The sequence below is a fragment of the Lithobates pipiens genome, unplaced genomic scaffold (genome assembly GCF_037356315.1).
Source record: "Lithobates pipiens isolate NorthernLeopardFrog02 unplaced genomic scaffold, aLitPip1_a1.2 Scaffold_8, whole genome shotgun sequence".
Classification (NCBI taxonomy): domain Eukaryota; kingdom Metazoa; phylum Chordata; class Amphibia; order Anura; family Ranidae; genus Lithobates; species Lithobates pipiens.
In genome coordinates, this window is record NW_027507903.1 from 157,992,898 (window position 1) to 158,010,960 (window position 18,063).

An 18,063-nucleotide genomic window follows, 5' to 3' on the forward strand; every position below is an offset into this window, starting at 1 on the left:
AGTGGCACACTGTATCTGGTAGCAGGCTGCGGGTGGCATCTGGCATGCTGCATCTGGCGGCAGGCAATGGTGGCAAGTGACAAGCTCAGGTTCCCACTGATTCTGCATCATGGTGATTTGAACTATTTCACTATATATTACAATGTAGTAATAGAAATAATGGAATTTGATCATCCTGACGCCATATCAAGCATAGTGTCAGGATGATTTTAAGTGCTAACACCAGCCATTTGCCCGAAAAATCACCCCCGCCATCTATTTCCCCATCAACCCGAGACTACACCCCCCTCTCATCTTTTTTTTGGAAGGGGGGATGTCCCTGAATGGCAGTTTGGAAATGTGGTCACCCTATGTTGCTGCTGTTGAGAGACCGCATAGCAGGTGGTATTGGGGGTGTTGCTGCTGCTCAATGGCTGCACAGCTGATATTACTGGTGAGAGTATATTTAATTTGTTTTAGCAAAAAATGTTAGCATTTTCATTTTGTTTCCGTAAAAAAGGCCCAACAAAATCCTCAGCACCAGGCCCATGGTGCTCTTAATCTGGCTCTCCTCTTCTCAAGTGTCTCTTCTCCAGAGAGAATACGTTCAGTGCTCACAACCTTTCCTCATAACTAATATCCTCCAAACCCTTTATTAGCTTTGTTGCCCTTCTTTGTACTCGCTCCATTTCCAGTACATCCTTCCTGAGGACTGGTGCCCAGAACTGGACAGCATACTCTAGGTGCATCCAGACCAGAGTCTTGTAGAGCGGGAGAATGATCGTTTTATCTCTGGAATTAATCCCCTTTTTTAATGCATGCCATTATTCTGTTTGCTTTGTTAGCAGCAGCTTTGCATTGCATGCCATTGCTCAGCCTATCATCTACTAGGACGCCCAGGTCCTTTTCCAAGATTCCCCCAGGGGTTCTCCCCCCAACGTATAGATTGCATTCATATTCTTGTCACCCAAATGCATTATTTTACATTTTTCTACATTGAATCTAATTTCCCATGTAGTTGCCCACCCCATTAATTTGTTCAGATCTTTTTGCAAGGTTTCCACATCCTGCGGAGAAGTTATTGCCCTGCTTAGCATCGTCCGCAAATACAGAGCTTGAACTGTTTACCCCCATCCTCCAGGTCATTTATGAACAAATTAAACAGGATTAGTCCCAGCACAGAACCCAGGAGGACCCCACTACCCACCTGGCCGTTCAGAGTACTCGCCCTTGTAGCCCGTTTTCAATCCATGTACTCACACTATGGTCCATGCCAACAGACATTTTATTATTTTGTACAGTAAACATTTATAGGGAACTATGTCAAATGCTTTTGCAAAATCCACATACACCACGTCTACGGGCCTTCTTTTATCTAGATGTAAAGCGCTGCGCAAACTGTTGGCGCTATATAAATCCTGAATAATAATAATAATAATAATAGATGGCAACTCACCTTCTCATAGAAGGTTAATAGACTGGTTTGGTAAGAATGATTCTTCATGAATCCATGCTGATTACTGCTAATGATACCATTCTCATTACTAAAATCTTGTATATAGTCCCTTATCATCCCCTCCAAGAGTTTACATACTATTATACTATTACTAAATATACTATACTAGTCATATTTTCAATATAAATGCCAACATTTCACAATTTCTACCAGGGTATGCAAACTTTTAAACACAACTGTAGTGTAGTATTTTATTAGTAAAATCAGCTTCTACTCATCAATTAAATCCATACATTAAAATGTACAGATATAGCAGAGTGTAAATTTACCATGTGGGGACATTCACTTACTAAGATTGCAGCCAGTCCCAAAAATGGAAGCGCTGGCATGATGTCAGGACATAGTTCCTCCCAACGCATGTCATGCATATGCCCATCTTCAGGGGATACTAGAGTGCTGACCCACCCTTTCCTAACCTATCCTTTAAATAGCCTGCTAAACAAGCGTGTGTGTTGTGTTTAATGTTGGATACGTGCTGATGTCATGCTGGCGCTTCCATTTTTGGGACCAGCGGCCATCTTAGTAAGTGAATGTCCCTACACTGTATTGGGCGACAGATGCTATTTGCATGGCAGGCTGGACCCACTAAGTTTGTGTCTAAGTTTGAGCCGAGACAGGAGGTTTTTACGGCTATAGGATGGTATGGTGTACCCATGGATATTCCATTTGTCTAATATGTGCAGCTCAGCATATATATATATTTTTTTTCCCTTTGCTGTGATGTTTCGTGTGGAGATTTTTCACTGGAAGAAATAAAGGCATTTCCATTTTTCACCTAATCCAGAGTGCGGCTGGCCAGAGTTTTGTTAGTTTCCTGTATATAGGATGGTATGGTGTACCCATGGATATTCCATTTGTCTAATATGTGCAGCTCAGTATATCAATGTTACCAGTTTTGACACTCACCATTATATCCTTGTTCAATTTGACTGCAAGGGTCTTCCTGGATAATGTGGCCACCTGTCTTTTTAGTCCACTAGCCACTTCAAAATATGTGTAGCACTTCTGCATAGTTAGCTGGACTTAACAGGCAGCATTGCCAGGAGACCGACAGTTACATCCATATTTTATATACAGTTACCTTGCAATATATGGGTCCATTGTGCACAGGGTTATTATAACCTGAGAGATCCCGTATAGACTAGGCCTTATGCACTCAAGGGGGCGCAAGGATTCTAGTGGGTATAGGGAGTGGAGTAGGATCTCAGGGGGCATAGGGGAGGGGGTTTTAGTGCGGCCTAGACGGTGGGGGAGTTTGCCTATGTCACATTTTCTTATTAATATGTAATATGTGAATGTCAAATAAACGTATATTTTAAAGCGGTAGTAAACCCGCAATTTATTTATTTTTTTTTTTAAACCTGCAAAGCAAAAGGCATAATGAGCTAGTATGCACCGCATACTAGCTCATTATGAAATACTTACCTTAGAACGAGGCCCCGACATCTCGCCCGATCCACGCCGAGGGAGCCGACATGCTCCCTCGGCGTCTCTTCCGGGTATCGCTGCTCCGGCGCTGTGAGTGGCCGGAGCCGCGATATCGTCACTCCCGCGCGTGCGCGCAGGAGATTTAAATCCGGCCGGACGAGCGCTGCCGGATTTTCACTGAGAGAACCCCCTTGTGCGCATGCGCCGCTGCAGTCAGCGGCGCATACCGAGGGGAATATCTCCTAAACCGTACAGGTTTAGGAGATATTTTTTTTACCTACAGGTAAGCCTTATTATAGGCTTTCCTGTAGGTAAAAGTTAAAAAAGTGGGTATACAACCACTTTAATTGAAAATCATATAGGACATCCGCACTAAAGCAAATAAATTACAAATGAGCAGTCGCTTAAAGTGAAAAATCTGTAAGGTGAACTTACACAGGACCCCCCCCCCCCACAATGCAGGGAGGGGATTAACTTTTACTGCCATGACCACATGTGCAAAAGGGATGGGGGGCTAACTTGCAATGACCACCAGTGCAGTGCAGTGATCTCTTAGACATAGCCAAGGAAACCTGGGAGGGGGAGCAGACATCATACAAAAGTGTCATTGACCATATCGCTCAAATGCAAGACAATATTGCAGCGATCATGCTTATGGTTAAAAAAAGCACAACACTTACTGCAGGCCCAAGCAGCCCAACAGAGGGAGCTCGACTGTTTTCTCACCTGGTGACAGTGTCTTGGTGTTAGTTCTGTTAATAGCAAGTGGCAAGGTAAGGCTACTTTCACACTGAGGTGCTTTGCAGGCGCTATAGCAATAAAAATAGCGCCTGCAAAGCGCCCTGAAAGAGCCACTCAATTCAATCCAATATGAAAGCCCGAGGGCTTTCACACTGGAGTGGTGCACTTGCAGGACAGTCAAAAAAAAGTCCTGCAAGCCACATCTTTGCAGCGCTATAGGAACGGTGTATTCACTGCTCCTAAAGCGCCCCTTCCCATTGAAAACAATACAGCAGCGCTGCAAACCCTTTTTAAAACCACTCTGCTTTGTCACCGGCGCCCGTTCACCCCAGTGTAAGGTTTATATGGACAATATAGTGGTACATAGCACTGACTGGGAGTCCCACTTGTCCTGTGTCCAGGCTGTCCTTGATATCCTCTTTAAACAAGGTTTTAGGGCGAATCCCAAAAAAATAAATGTGCCATTGGTTTAGAGGAAGCCAGGTATTTGGGCTACACTATTGGCCATGGTGTCATAAAACTTCAGTTGAACAAAGTAGATGCCATCCAAGAGTGGCCATGTCCTGCAAATAAGAAATCAGAGCCCTTCTTGGAATCGCGGGATATTATAGGTTTTTCCCGAATTTTGCAATTATAGTTGCCCCGCTGATGGAACTTACAAAAGGAAAAGGCTCAGTAATGGTGAAATGGTCCCCAGTAGCAGGAGTCTTTCCAAGTCCTGAAGAAGGCTCTTTGTGCACAGCCAGTGCTGTACTCCCCCCAATTTCTCCAAGGATTTTTAGGTTTTGTAGGTATCGGGGCAGTGTTGTCACAGGTACACAATGGGGAAGAACACCCTGTAGTATACCTGAGCAGAAAGCTGAATGAACATGATAAAAAAAAATATGCAGTCATTGAAAAGGATCGTTTAGCCATATAGTGGGCATTGGACACACTAAGGTACTATTTGTTATATTAATTTAATAACGGACCACGCTCCCCTGAAATGGAGGGCTAAAAAGAAGGAGACTAATAGATGGGTGAACCATTGGTTTTTGGCCCTACAGGATTACTCATTCACAGTAAAACACAGGCAAGGTTTTGAGATGGGGGAATGTATATGCCCTGTCCTGTTTTAACTCCTGTTGGATCAAAGGTGTTCCAACCCTGGGGTTGAAACAAGGGGAGGGGCATATGTAGCAAAGCATCCCAGAGAATCGGGAAAAGTTCCATTCGGGGTTTATGCATCTCCCAGGCTCCTCTCATACACGTTCAGGGATCTCTAAGCCCCAAACCAGTTCAGATCTTGGTCATCTCCCCAGGCCAATTTAAACTTACCCGAGAGACATCCAGTGCTCTCTGGCTAGGAAAAATCAGACAACTCCTGTCTTTGAGAGCAAGAGGTTGGTGAAAGCTATAGAGCTGTATATGTGGAAACTAACAAGCTGTAAGCTTGCTCAGCCTGGTAGCGAGGATAAATGTTGTATACTTTGTCCCGAGACACAGATAGTGTTTTGCTATTTTTGTTCCTGTTTGTTTTCTGAGACACTGTACAACACCTGTATATAGATCACCAATAAACACTGCACTGCTTTGCCACTACTTCACTGGATCTGTGCCAGAGAGACTGCTTATCCTTGTACCCGTTACCCAGCTCAGTGTGCACGCACGCACACACACACACACACACACACACACACACAGTATTCTCACAAAAGTGAGTAGACCCCTTACATTTTTGTAAATATTTTATTCTTTTCATGTGACAACACTGAAGAAATTACACTTTGCTACAATGTAAAGTAGTGAGTGTACAGCTTAACAGTGTAAATTTTCTGTCCCCTCAAAATAACTCAACACACAGCCTTTAATATCTAAACCGCTGGCAACAAAAGTCAGCACACCCCTAAGTTAAAATAGGTCCCAATCAGCCATTTCCCCTCCCTGGTATCATGTGTGTTAGTTTTACAAGGTCTCAGGTGTGAATGGGGAGCAGGTGTGTTAAAATTGGTGTTATCACTCTCACCCTGGTCACTGGAAGTTCAACAAGGCACCTCCTGGCAAAGAACTCTCTAAAGATCTGAAAAAAAAAAAAAAAAAAAAAAAAAAAAAAAGGAATTGTTGCTCTACATAAAGATAAGTCATAGGCTAGAAGAAGATTGCCAAGACCCTGAAACTGATCTGCAGCACGGAGGCCAAGACTATACAGCAGTTTGACAGGACATGTTCCACTCAGAACAGGCCTCACCCATGGTCAAACAAAGAAGTTGCGTGCATGTGCTCAGTGTCATTTCCAGAGGTTGTCTTTGGGAAAAAAATAAAAATAAATAAAATATAAGAGCATATAGCCTGTCAGTGCTCAGATCATATGCAGCACACTGCAAATTGGGCTGCATGGCTATAGTCCCAGAAGAAAGCCCACAAACAGTTTGCTGAAGACAAGCAGACTAGGGACATGGATTACTGGAACCGTGTCCTGTGGTCTGATGAGGCCAAGATAAACTTATATGAATTGGATGATGTCAAGCGTGTGTGGCGGCAACCAGTGAGGCGTATAAAGACAAGTGTGTCTTGCCTACAGTCAAGCATGGTTGTGGGAGTGTCATGGTCTGAGGCTGCATGAGTGCTGCCGGCACTGGGAAGCTACAGTTCATTGAGAGAACCATGAATGCCAACAGGTACAGTGACATACTTAAGCAGAGCATGATCCCCTCCCTTCGGAGTATTCCAACATAACGACCCCAAACACACCTCCAAGACCACCACTGACTTGTTAAAGAAGCTGAGGGTAAAGGTGATGAACTGGCCAAGCATGTCTCCAGACCCATTGAGCATCCTTAAATGGAAAGTGGGGGAACACAAGGTCTCCAACATCCACCAGCTCCGTGATGTCGTCATGGAGGAGTGGAAGAGGACTCCAGTGGCAACCTGTGAAGCTCTGGTGAACTCCATGCCCAAGAGGGTTAAGGCCACACAAAATGTTGACACTGTGGGAGCAATTTGGACATTTTCACTTAGGGGTGTACTCTTGTTGCCAGCAGTTTAGACATTATTTTGATTTTAGACAGAGTTATTTTGAGGGGACAGCAAATTGACACTGTTATACAATCTGTACACCCACTACTTTACATTGTAGCAAAGTGTAATTTCTTCAGTATTGTCACATGAAAAGAATATTTACAATATGTAAGGGCTGTACTCACTTTTGTGAGATACTGTATACATACGCACACACACACACACACACACACACGAATTTACACAGCTATAGACCCTAAACTGGTAATGGAGGTGATTAGCGACTTAGAGGGATAGTGTGGCAGGAAATCTAGTGCTGACTGGGATGGACACTAGTGACATTAATACAGTGATCAGACATAATACTGTACTAATGACATTGGCTGGGAAGGGGTTGACATCAAGAGGCAATCAATTGGTTAACTGTGTGCCTAGCAAGTGTAATGTGTGCTGTTTTTACTCACAGATTGGAAGTTTTTTTCTCCCTGCTTCTCAGGGAGCAGAAACCGCCAGATCGCTGTTCTGTATACACAGAATTCTGCGCGTTTGTAACGCTGTGATTGGACACAGGCCATCAGGCGATTTCAGCTGAAACACAGCAGGGGGCGCACACATGCACTCCAAGCCCGGAAACGTACATGTACGGCGCTGTGCCTGCCACCCACTCGCAGTAAATTTACTGTGAGAGGGTCAGCAAGTGGTTAAAAGATGGGACATCGTCCGTGGGTACAGTGAAATGTTTATAACAGAAACTGCAAGGTCAACCACAGGAATAGCCAACTTTTTAGTCAATTTTTTAACTGAATAGATTTCAGAAAACATCTTTGGAGGAGTGAAAATCCTTTTAGGAGTGACCCAGTTGTAACAGACTGCACATTCTATAGGTTTGTGAACAGGGTAATGCTTTGCATAACTTAGCATGTTCCTTTGAGCCCAAAAAAAGAGAGTCCATCTGTATTATGTCAAGGCTTTACATAGAGAAGCAATGAGCTTTTCAACATTAGCAACCATATTTCAGGAAGCCCCTTCTTCAATATAGTAACAGTGTAGGGGAGAGAATTCATCTGAAGCTTCCTCGAAACAGTGCTTCTACATCCTTTTCCTTCTCCTGTAAGTCAGCATCATCTAGAACCAGTATATAAGGGTCCGGATTCAAGTTGAGAAACAAGAATCGGAGAAAGGAGTTTGAGGTCTGGACAAGGACTGCTGAATTAAGACTGTAATCCAGGAGTCAGCAACAAGTAGATCGTGGCCAGGTAGTTGGTTGATTGTGGTCTAGGTTTGCCAACCCACCATCCCAGAGCATCATGGAGTGATGCACGGAGTGCAATGCAGAGAGAAACTACTTGTAAATTTGGAGCTGTAATAGGGAGCAAGAGCCACATAACCCGATGCCTCCTCTGTAGTGCTGGCTCCTATCCCATGCAGAGTGATACCAACTGCACTCCACCTCTTATCCCTACTAGTGGTCTCCAAAGTGGTAGCAGGAAAGATCTTCAGGACAATGTGAAGCAATACACTGGGCATAATAGTATAAGGCTGCTTTCACACTGATGTGCTGTGGTTTACTCACGCTTTCAGAAAGTGCACCACACCTGCAGGATATAATAGAAATCTATGGCACAGCGCAGTAAGAATTTGTTTACATTTGTAGTTGGGGGGGGGGGGGGGGTAAAACCCCATAGATTTGTTTCTACCATACCTGCCCCAATCGCACCTGCTTTATCTGCAGTGGCCAGAGGTGTACATGTTGCAGCAAGAGTTATACACTGCATCGTGGTTGGTGGGTGTAGCACCTGAAAACGCATGAAGTAAATAAGGCTGCTCTGCAAGTGCCCTGCAACCTTGTGCAGTAGTCCATTCACAGATGCTAACACTCACAGCATAGGTTGGGGTTCTAGGAAGGGTGCCTCAGGGGGCGTGCCCTCAAAAGCCTGGAAGGTACAAAAATATAACCCATGGTGTATGAATAAGTTGCCTGTGCCCTGATATGTTTGTTATAGCATCTCCATTATAAATAGCATCTTATTAACGATTGACCGATAAATAAAAACTGATAAACATGTTTAAAGTATTGACATTTTCAAAAGTAGTAAGAATTAAAATGAACACTAGCACTGCATCTCCTATTACTAGGAAGTAATTTATACCAAGAACAGATGTTTTAAGGTAGAAAACATGAAGGGGACAAAATTTAGACAATGAAATGTAATGCCGCGTACACACAACCGGACTTTACGGCAGAAAAGGTCAGCCGGTCTTCCCAACAGAGTTCCGATCGAACGGACTTGCTCACACACACGAATGGACAAAAGTCAGTTAGTTTTGAACGTGATGCCGTACGATGGGACCAGAAAATTAGGTTTAATAGCCAGTAGTCAATAGATGCACTTGCGTCGTATTTGGTCCGTCGGACCAGCATACAGACGAACAGTTTTCCCAATAGAAATGGATTCAGTCGGACAGATTTGAAACACGTTCCATTTCTAGGTCCATTGGAATTTTTGAAGAAAAAAGTCAGATGAAGCCCACACACGATCGTAATATCCGACAGAATGATTTTGTCTGACCTTTTGTGCCGGAAAGTCTGGTCGTGTGTACGTGGCATAATAAAAGTTTGAAAGGCCACGCGATGAATAGAATTTCTGTTGATATAAAAACAAACATTATATATCTGTATGAGAATGGAACAACTGGAGAAAGGTATGTCTACAAACAGAATGCTTTATTACAATTTAATTTTAGATACATTTACATTTTTACATGCTGTACATTAAAAACACGATTGTGTATTCAAAAGAAAAATTACATTTGAATTAGCAGATTTATTTTTCCTCATCACAGCTTTGCAATATGCAATCCAAAGGTTTATTTAAAAGGTCACAGTAGTATTCAACCTTGTTTGCCATCTAGTGGGATGTGTTTTAAATCATGGGAAGAGGTGAAAATTAGGAATAGAACAAATGACAAAGCCTAAAGACAGCGCATATCTTTAAGCGTAAATGCCAAATTTCAACATTGTCAAAACAGATGCAATTTATGAAGGAAAGGGATTATTATTAAACAAAAAAAAAGCATTGCAAATCATACACCCGTCTATGCAGTTGACCCAAAGATATATGGTATTCTATGGTGGGTCTGCCAGAATGTTAACTGAGCTACATAAACCAGGGATCCCCAACCAGGCCTTGGCCTCTCGTGTGGCAGTCCGGCGGGCAGCCCGAGAGAGCTGCTGGGCGGAAGGGCAGCATCGGAGAGCTGGCAGGCAGATGAGAGAGCAGAGGAATAACTCTCACCACCGTATCACTGCTGTTCTGCCCTCACTGTGTATTTGCGAGCAGCAGAGAGATTACATCAGGGGTGTCCAACCTTTTGAAGAGTGAGGGCCACTTAAGCAACTTGGTAACTAGTCACTGGCCACAATGAGCGGGTGGATGACAGGTCCAAGTGCAGAGCAGAGCTGACACAGCCCGTTCAACTCTATGGGCCCTCAGATAAGATCTGCCCAGATGGAAGGGGAGGCCCCCCTTTCTGTTTTTTTTTTTTTTTTTTTTTTTTATCGGATTGGAGGTAGGTGGGTGTAAATGTCCACAAGTCCGTTTACATCTGTGGTTCAATAGAGGTGAACAGAGGTTCTTAAGTTTCGGAACCGATTGTGTCAAAAGCAGCCTAAGGCTGCTTTCCCACTGAAGCACTGTGGTTTGCCCACACTGAGGGTGCAGCGCATTGTGGCTTAGCTGTACTTTGCCATAGACTTCTGCTATTACCTGCGGGTTTGATGCACTTCAGAAAGTGCAGGATATAATAGAAGTCTATGGCTCAGTGCAGGTAACCTGCAGGTGTTTTGAGCTGCACCTACAGATCAGTTTGAAAGTGGCCCAGACTTGCCCATATACACACTGATTTTAGTAATAAACTTACCTTTAACAACAGTGTTCCATTCAGGTCAGCTCATGTGGCTTTGCTCCACAACCACTTGCTTCCTCTACCACCGGCTTCATTCACAACACTCTTGCTTTGGGATGGTGGGTCAGAAACCCACAATCTGGACTTGCCAACCCACCATCCCAGAGCAGGATGTCGTGGGCCACATCAGAGGGCACCGCGGGCCACATGTGGCCCCCCAGGCCACTGGTTGGGCATCCCTGGATTACATCATCTCTCACTGCTCGCCCTCTCTGGGACACAGTCAATGCACATTTGCTGCATATGGTAGCAGGTGACATGGCAGGGGACAATCCGCATGTGGTGGCAGGCAACAAGCCACATATGATGGCAGGCGACAGTGGCAAGTGGCACGCTCCAGCTCCCACTGATTCTGCATTATGGGGGAGTTGAACTATATAAACTTATATTACAAAGCAATAATAGAAATAATGCGCTTCAATTATCCATATCAATTGCGGTGCTGTGATGATTGAATTACCAACCATTGTTCCGTAAAATTACACATTTACATTTTCCCAGGTAGATTAGTAGCTTGGGTCATAAACCACATTTAAAAAGGAGGCAGATTAATCCAGGAAAGCATTCAATGTAGAGGCAAAATTTTATCAGGTCTACATTTTCCATCAAGATTTCCTAAAAGATCTTAAACAGAATTTTATACTTTTCCAAATGGAAACCAGAGATTTTTAAATCAAGGGGGATTTCCTCCTCCTCATGGATAACATTACAGATTTTGTCTTTCTCCATGCACACAACGTGCTTTTGCCATCCATGCTTCCTGAAAAATAAAAAACAGTAACAGATTTTTTAAATAAAATGTACTAACAGAAAAGGGGAAAAGAAACAGATTTAAAAAATATAAAATTGCAAATTAGACTAACGATATAGGTATCTTTGGACCATTTATATTTACCAATTGCATGCTTCAGTGCTTTTCAGAGAACATGGAACCATTCCCATGTGCCACTAATTGTGAAGTGGAAGGAAAATGATAAATGGTTAACATTTTTTTTACAAATAAATATCTAAAAAGTGTGGCGTGCATTTGTATTCAGCCCCCTTTACCATGATACCCCTAACTAAAATCTAGTGGAACCAATTGCCTTCAGAAGTCACCTAATTAGTAAATATAGAATCCACCTGTGTGTCATTTAATTGCATTATAAATGCAGCTGTTCTGTGAAGGCCTCAGAGGTTTGTTAGAGAACCTTAGCGAACAAACAGCAAACATGAAGGCCAAGGAACATACTAGACAGGTCAGGGATAAAGTTGTGGAGACCTTTAAAGCAGGGTCTTAAATAAAAACAAAAAAAAAAAAAAAACAAAAAAAAAATAAAAAAATTATCCTACGCTTCGAACATCTCACAGAGCACCTAAACTGACAGGTCGGGCAAGGAGAGCATTAATCAGAGAAGCAGCCAAGAGGCCCATGGTAACTCTGGAGGAGCTGCAGAGATCCAGGTGGGAGACTCTGTCCACAGGACAACGATTAGTCGTGCACTCCACAAATCTTCCCTTTATGGAAGAGTGGCAAAAAAGAAAGCCATAAGGAGACGTCGCTGGCCCCGCCACCTGGTATGGACTTAAGGGGAACACCAAAAAAAAAAATTTGGCGTGGGGGTTCCCCAGGTCCACATCAGACCCTTGTCCGAGCACGCTACCCGGCCGGCCAGGAAAGGGGGGGGGAGGGAACGAGTGAGCGCTCCCCCCTCCTGAGCTGTACCAGGCCACGTGCCCTCAACATGGGGGGGTGCCCCCACCCCAAAGCACCTTGTCATCATGTTGCGGACGACAAGGGCCTCTTCCCGACAACCCTGGCCGTTGGTTGTGGGAGTCTGCGGGTGGGGGGCTTATCGGAATCCGGGAACCCCCCCTTAATAAGGGGGCCCCCGGATACTGGGCCCCCACCCTATGTGAATGAGTATGGGGTACAATGTACCCCTACATCTGTAAAAAATAAAAAAATAAAAAAAAAACACCACAACACACAAGGGTTAAAATTGTTTATTGCACAGCTCCGGACTCCTCCGCTATCTTCTTCGAGCTCTTTTACTAGCAGAGGAGCCCGGCTTTCTTCCTCGCCGCCGCCCTCTTCTTCCGACTTCGGGGGTCTTGTCCCCCTCTTCGGTTCTTCTTGCCGGGCCACCGTGCCTTCTTCTAGCTCTTTTACAGGTCTTCTGTCGCCGCCTTCTGTTCTTTTCTTCTCTTCTTCCGTTCTTCTCTTCAGATGTTGCCTCGTCGCATCCTCCGCTCACAGTGGCACGGACGCGACGTGCGGCGACTTGTATAGGGACATCGCTGGATGATGTCCCGCCTATTATGATGTCACAGTCCCAGCATCCTCTGGGACTGACGCTCGCTCGCCCCCCCTCCCTTTCCTGGCCGGTAGGGTAGCGTGCTCAGACAAGGGTCTGATGTGGACCTGGGGGGGACCCCCACGCTGATTTTTTTCCGCGTTGGGGTTCCCCTTTAAGTCCATACCAGGTGGTGGGGCCAGCGACGTCTCCTTCGCGGGCCCCGCCTACCTGGAGACGCGCTCAAAATGAGCGGACTTTCCTCCGCGTGGGAAAAGTCTGCTCATTTCAAAAGTACGGCGGACTGGCATACCAATGGCCGGATTGTCCGCCGAAATGCAAGTCCGGTGGGAAGATTGGAGTGAAAAAATACTTTCTAAGTCCGCCGTACATTCGGGTAAAAAAAAGTCAGCTGGAGGGAACACACGGGGGGATTGTCTGGCGGACTTGAGTTTGCCGGACTTTTCCACCCGATATTGTTTGATCGTGTGTACGCGGCATAAGAAGACTTTCCCAAAAGGACAACACTTCATCAGTTAAAGGATCTATCTCTGAGTGACTAGATATCACAAAAGTTGTCCAGACTTTACAATATCCCTCTTAAGGGAGGGGAGACCATACTAAAAATTAAGTCCCCCAACAACCGCAGAACACCCAAAACAAGGGGAGCAGAGAAGGGGAAAAGTCTGCTACATTTAAAGGAAAGGGTTCACAGGTTGTAGAGTGAGTGAAGAATTGAGCTGAATAGCTCCACTCACTCAATGATGACCCAAAGGATACCTGGAAAAAACACCTCTAGGCAAGGTTTTCAGATGATGGAACCTTCAGTATTTACTCTTCTGGGAAGGTCTCCCGAATATTCCACAATAGGAATGCCAGAAAAAAGGTACTAGGATTAGTGCTGTTAGCCAGGTCTGGAAATGTTAGAAGACACTGAGAAGTCAAGTCCTATGGAATCGATCAGTAGGGACTGATCTCTGTTGACCTTTTAGCTCAAGAGGTATATGACTGAGGAGAGTCAAGCACTGCAAGCTCTTGAGAAGGAAAAGGACATATTTAGGAAGGAGTAAAAGCTTAAGGGCCGGTTCACACAGCGATGCGCGGCGAGGCGTCTCCGACTTGCCTCGCCGCAACCTGCACGGACCTCAGCGGCGACTTGCAGAGGACTTCTGCATAGAAGTCAATGCAAGTCGCCCCCCGAAGTCGCCCCGAAGTAGTACAGGAACCTTTTTTCTGAGTCGGAGCGACTCGAGTCGCTCCTCTCAGAACGGTTCCATAGCACTGAATGGGGGCGACTTGCGGGAGCGAGGCGAGGCGAGCCGTGTCGCCTCGCCTCGCGTCGCAGTGTGAACCGGCCCTAAGTGTGATATTAACCCCAAACATAAGATCTGATCAAAGGTCATGGGGTGCAGGGAACCAAAACAAACCTGGGAAGGTGCACAATGGGGGTGTAGTAAAACCCAAATGGTGAGGAAGGAAGTGCCCGACTCAAAGGTCTAAATTGGAGGTTACAGGGCAGACACATGTGCATAAGCCAAGTAAATTCTCAGAGGATCCAGCAGGATAAACAAACAACCCTCCACTTGCAGAAGTGGGGGGGGGGGGTACACCTTTATGCAGACTGTTGATTAGAGGGGATAGATTCAAGATCTGCAATTTAAAGTGGGTGGCAGGCTCTGCTCTGACAGCCAAAGAGGTACTAACATTGTAATAGTTGAAGAGGGGTGGGAGTCCACTGCCATATCCACAGACCTTCTGTATTTTGGTAGAAGCATGATCTGCTCAAAAATGGCAATGCAAATGATAGTGTCAAAAGCAGGCCAGAATAGGATGCTTCCATTGAAAGGAAACTGGAGACAGATGTTCCTTGGCATCCCAGACACAAAGCCAAAGTGCTCTATGCATATGAAGAGACAGCATCCCAATGCATGACATGAGCTTAGATGCTTCTAAGATTCTGGTCTGAAAAATTGTCCTATCCACAAAATTACCATTAAAATATCTACCAACAAGCAACAACTGGAGCATTTTAATTTTAGAAGGCAGGGTTTTTTCTTATTTGGCAGGCATGTATATGATTAATATGAGCGTGATGCTCCCTTTGCAGCACATAGGCATATCACAGGTATTGCAAAAAACAAACAAACACGAGGGTGTTTACTCCTTGTGCATTACCATCATATAATTTATTTCATTCCAAACAAATGGATACCAACAAGCATAAAAGATCAACAAGCTTGTAACTCATATGCAGCTCCCCAGAGCTCCGATTAAGGGGGCATGACTCCCAAAATGCGTTGGCTTTTTGCATCTCGTTTTCATGATGGGACTTGCCACCCAAGGCTGAAGCATATAAGCAAAAAGAGAAAAGCTCCAGAGGCTTATATTTGTTGCTGCTATGTGATAATGATTCTTGACAATCGTGCAGCTCTACCCTGTGCATCCTTGAAAATACATATTGTACCTAATTGGAAACTAGGGCCAAACTATGGCAAGGTCTCACATACTCACAGAACCAAGTAGCTGGTGCTGATGGCCACAGATAAAGTCACTGTAGGCAGGCATTGGAAAAAGACCAGATAATCCATGGTGAGCGTTAGAAGCAAGAGTGATCGATTGATCGATAGATACAAGTCACCTAATTGATCATGCAAGTGCTCAAATCCTTCAGCCATATCCATTTTTACAGAAAGCCTTAATCCTCGCCATGGTGAAACAAGCAGTAAAAAAGGTACATATTAAACACTGCAACTGTACCACAGTGGGGTACCTCCTGGTGCTGCAGCCTGACTAACCTTACAAAGTTAATCCTCAGACCGGGTCACACCAGAGGCTGTGCCACAGCTCTGGACAGCATTCTACAGCCAACTTATGCAGTACTCAAAAGGTCTGGAAAGCGTCACAATACAGATCCCAGCCACCCATTCTTCCAGTCGAGCTGGATCTGGGTACAGCTCCCAAGGCTGTTGCTGAGGGTACACTGATCTGCATAGCCACAGAGAATTGGAAGTCTTGATTATAGTCAAACAAAAAAATACTCAGTACTCACACTGTATATATTAAAGTAAACAGAAAGAAATAGGAATAAGGAGGCTGATAGTTTATAGTTGCTGTTTATCAGCAGAGCTGAAGAAAAAAAAAACCCAAAAAACAAAACAAAAAAAAACAAACAAAAAAAAAAAAAGGTGTCCAACTTCCTAGGGCACTAGCAAAAACCCAAGGCATGACAATTCGAGATGGGGGTCATACGGGGGCTGCCTTTAGCATTTCCTTTGCTTATGTGCCAAACTCCTGTGGGCAGCAGTAAAACTAAAATTGTTTAATTCCTTTGTCCCTCAATTGATTAACGAAAGAATGATACAAGATTGACACGTAACATACATTAAGCTAGCAAGCAGGCTTAAGTAAAGTAGGTAGTAAACAGCAGATAAATTCATTCACCTTTAGAGAGAGCCCATCATCCAATCCATAGCGCTTTTGAGCCATTTCAGAAACTTCCTTCTCAATGTTCTCCTGTGACGTACCCTTCACATCTATATAGTAGCAATCGGAGCTGGCATAATGGCAGGAAATTGCCTACAATTCCAAAACAAAGTTTCTGAACTAAGTCTCACAGACAAACACTTTCTACATAGCATAGTGGTGCCCTTTAATGCCCAAGTTCAGACAAAATGAAAAACAGAAAAATCACCACAATGAACAAAGTCAGAAGGATGTGTCCCTTGTGCTTATTATACAGGATTTATATGGTGCCAACCGTTTGCACAGCACTTTACAACATAAAGAGACAATATGACTACAATACAGTCCCAAACAGAAGCAATAGGATGGTCCTGCTCATGAAGCATACAATCTAAAAAGCAGGGGGAGGTGGTACAAAAGGTAATAGCTGCGGGGGCGATCTGATGTAGGTGGGTGAAGTACAGTTTTTAGGTGGAGGTGGGGTAAGCTTCCCTAAATAAATGAGTTTCCAAGGATCACTTAAAAGGTGGACAAGGAAGGAGCTAAATGGATATACTGGGGTAGGGAGTTCAAGAGGACAGGAGAGTTTCTGGAAAAGTCCTGGAGGCAAGCATGGAAAGAGGTAAAAAGGGAACGAAAGCAAGATGGTTTGTGAGCAGCAGAGAGGACGATTTGGGCAATATCTGCAGATGAGGTTGGCGATGTATGGCTTTGTATGTTGTGGTTAGCATTTTGAATTTTATACACTGGGCTAGTGGAAGCCAGTGAATGGAATGGCAGAGAAGGCCAACAGCCATGGATCAGTTAGTAAGGTATAGAAGTCTAGAAGCAGCATTCATGACAGACTGGGGGGGAGATAGCTTATGTAAAAGGTAGGCCAGTAAGGAAGGAGTTGTAGTATTCAAGGCATGAGATAACCAGTGAGTGAATGAGTTGGTCTGTGGTGGTGTTAGTTAAAAAGGGGCAAATTCTGGAAATGTTGCGGCGGTTACGGTGTGCAAGATTTAGCCAGTGATTGTATGTGGGGTGTGAAAGACAGATCAGAGTCTAGGATTACACCTAGCACACTGGTGGGGGGGTATGTGTGTGTAGGGACCAATAATTGTGCGATTGACAGAATGGTAAATGTCAAGATGGAGGGGGGATTGGGGAAGAGGAATTATTACAAGCTTAGCTTTAGACAGACCAAGTTTGAGGACAGGGTGCGACATCCATACTTTTTCCTCAAAAAATTTGTGATATGTGAAGAGATTGAGGGGGTTACTGGGGATTAGAGAGATATCTGGGCTTCATCAGCATAGGAGGTGGTATTGGAAACTGTTATCAAATGGCCCAGGGAAGAGCTGGAGAGAGGGAGACCCAAGGACAGAGGAAAGCGGAAGAGAAGGCGATAGAGGTGTAGGCGACACTGAAGGTGTGCTAAGATAGGAGGCGAACCAGGAAAGAGCAGTCAGAGGGAGGGAGTGGAGTTTATTGAGGAGAAGTGGGTGTTCGACTGTGTCAAAGCAGCAGAAAGGTCTAAGAGTATACAGGATGTATGGAGTAATGACCATTTGTTTCAGCAGTTAGTAAGTCATTAGTGAGTTTTAGTAGGACAGCTTCAGAGGAATGTTGCAGGCGGAAGCCAGACTGTAAGGGATCGAAAAGATTGTTAACAACTCATACAGGTTGTTGACAAGGCATTCAAGAGGCTTGGAG

At 44.5% G+C, this 18,063-nt stretch overlaps 1 protein-coding gene across 1 annotated transcript in view; it reads right to left on the reverse strand.

Annotated features, from left to right (window-relative positions):
* Positions 1-9,367: 9,367 nt before the first annotated feature.
* The window catches only part of PHYH (phytanoyl-CoA 2-hydroxylase), a 41,671-nt gene continuing 32,975 nt past the window's right edge, over positions 9,368-18,063 (reverse strand). The window contains exons 8-9 of the mRNA XM_077473700.1: positions 16,345-16,479; positions 9,368-11,387 (exon numbers count right to left, since the gene is read on the reverse strand). Of these exons, the coding sequence (XP_077329826.1) occupies positions 11,334-11,387; positions 16,345-16,479 (189 nt within the window). The 3' untranslated portion in view covers positions 9,368-11,333. The remainder of the gene's footprint in view (positions 11,388-16,344; positions 16,480-18,063) is intronic.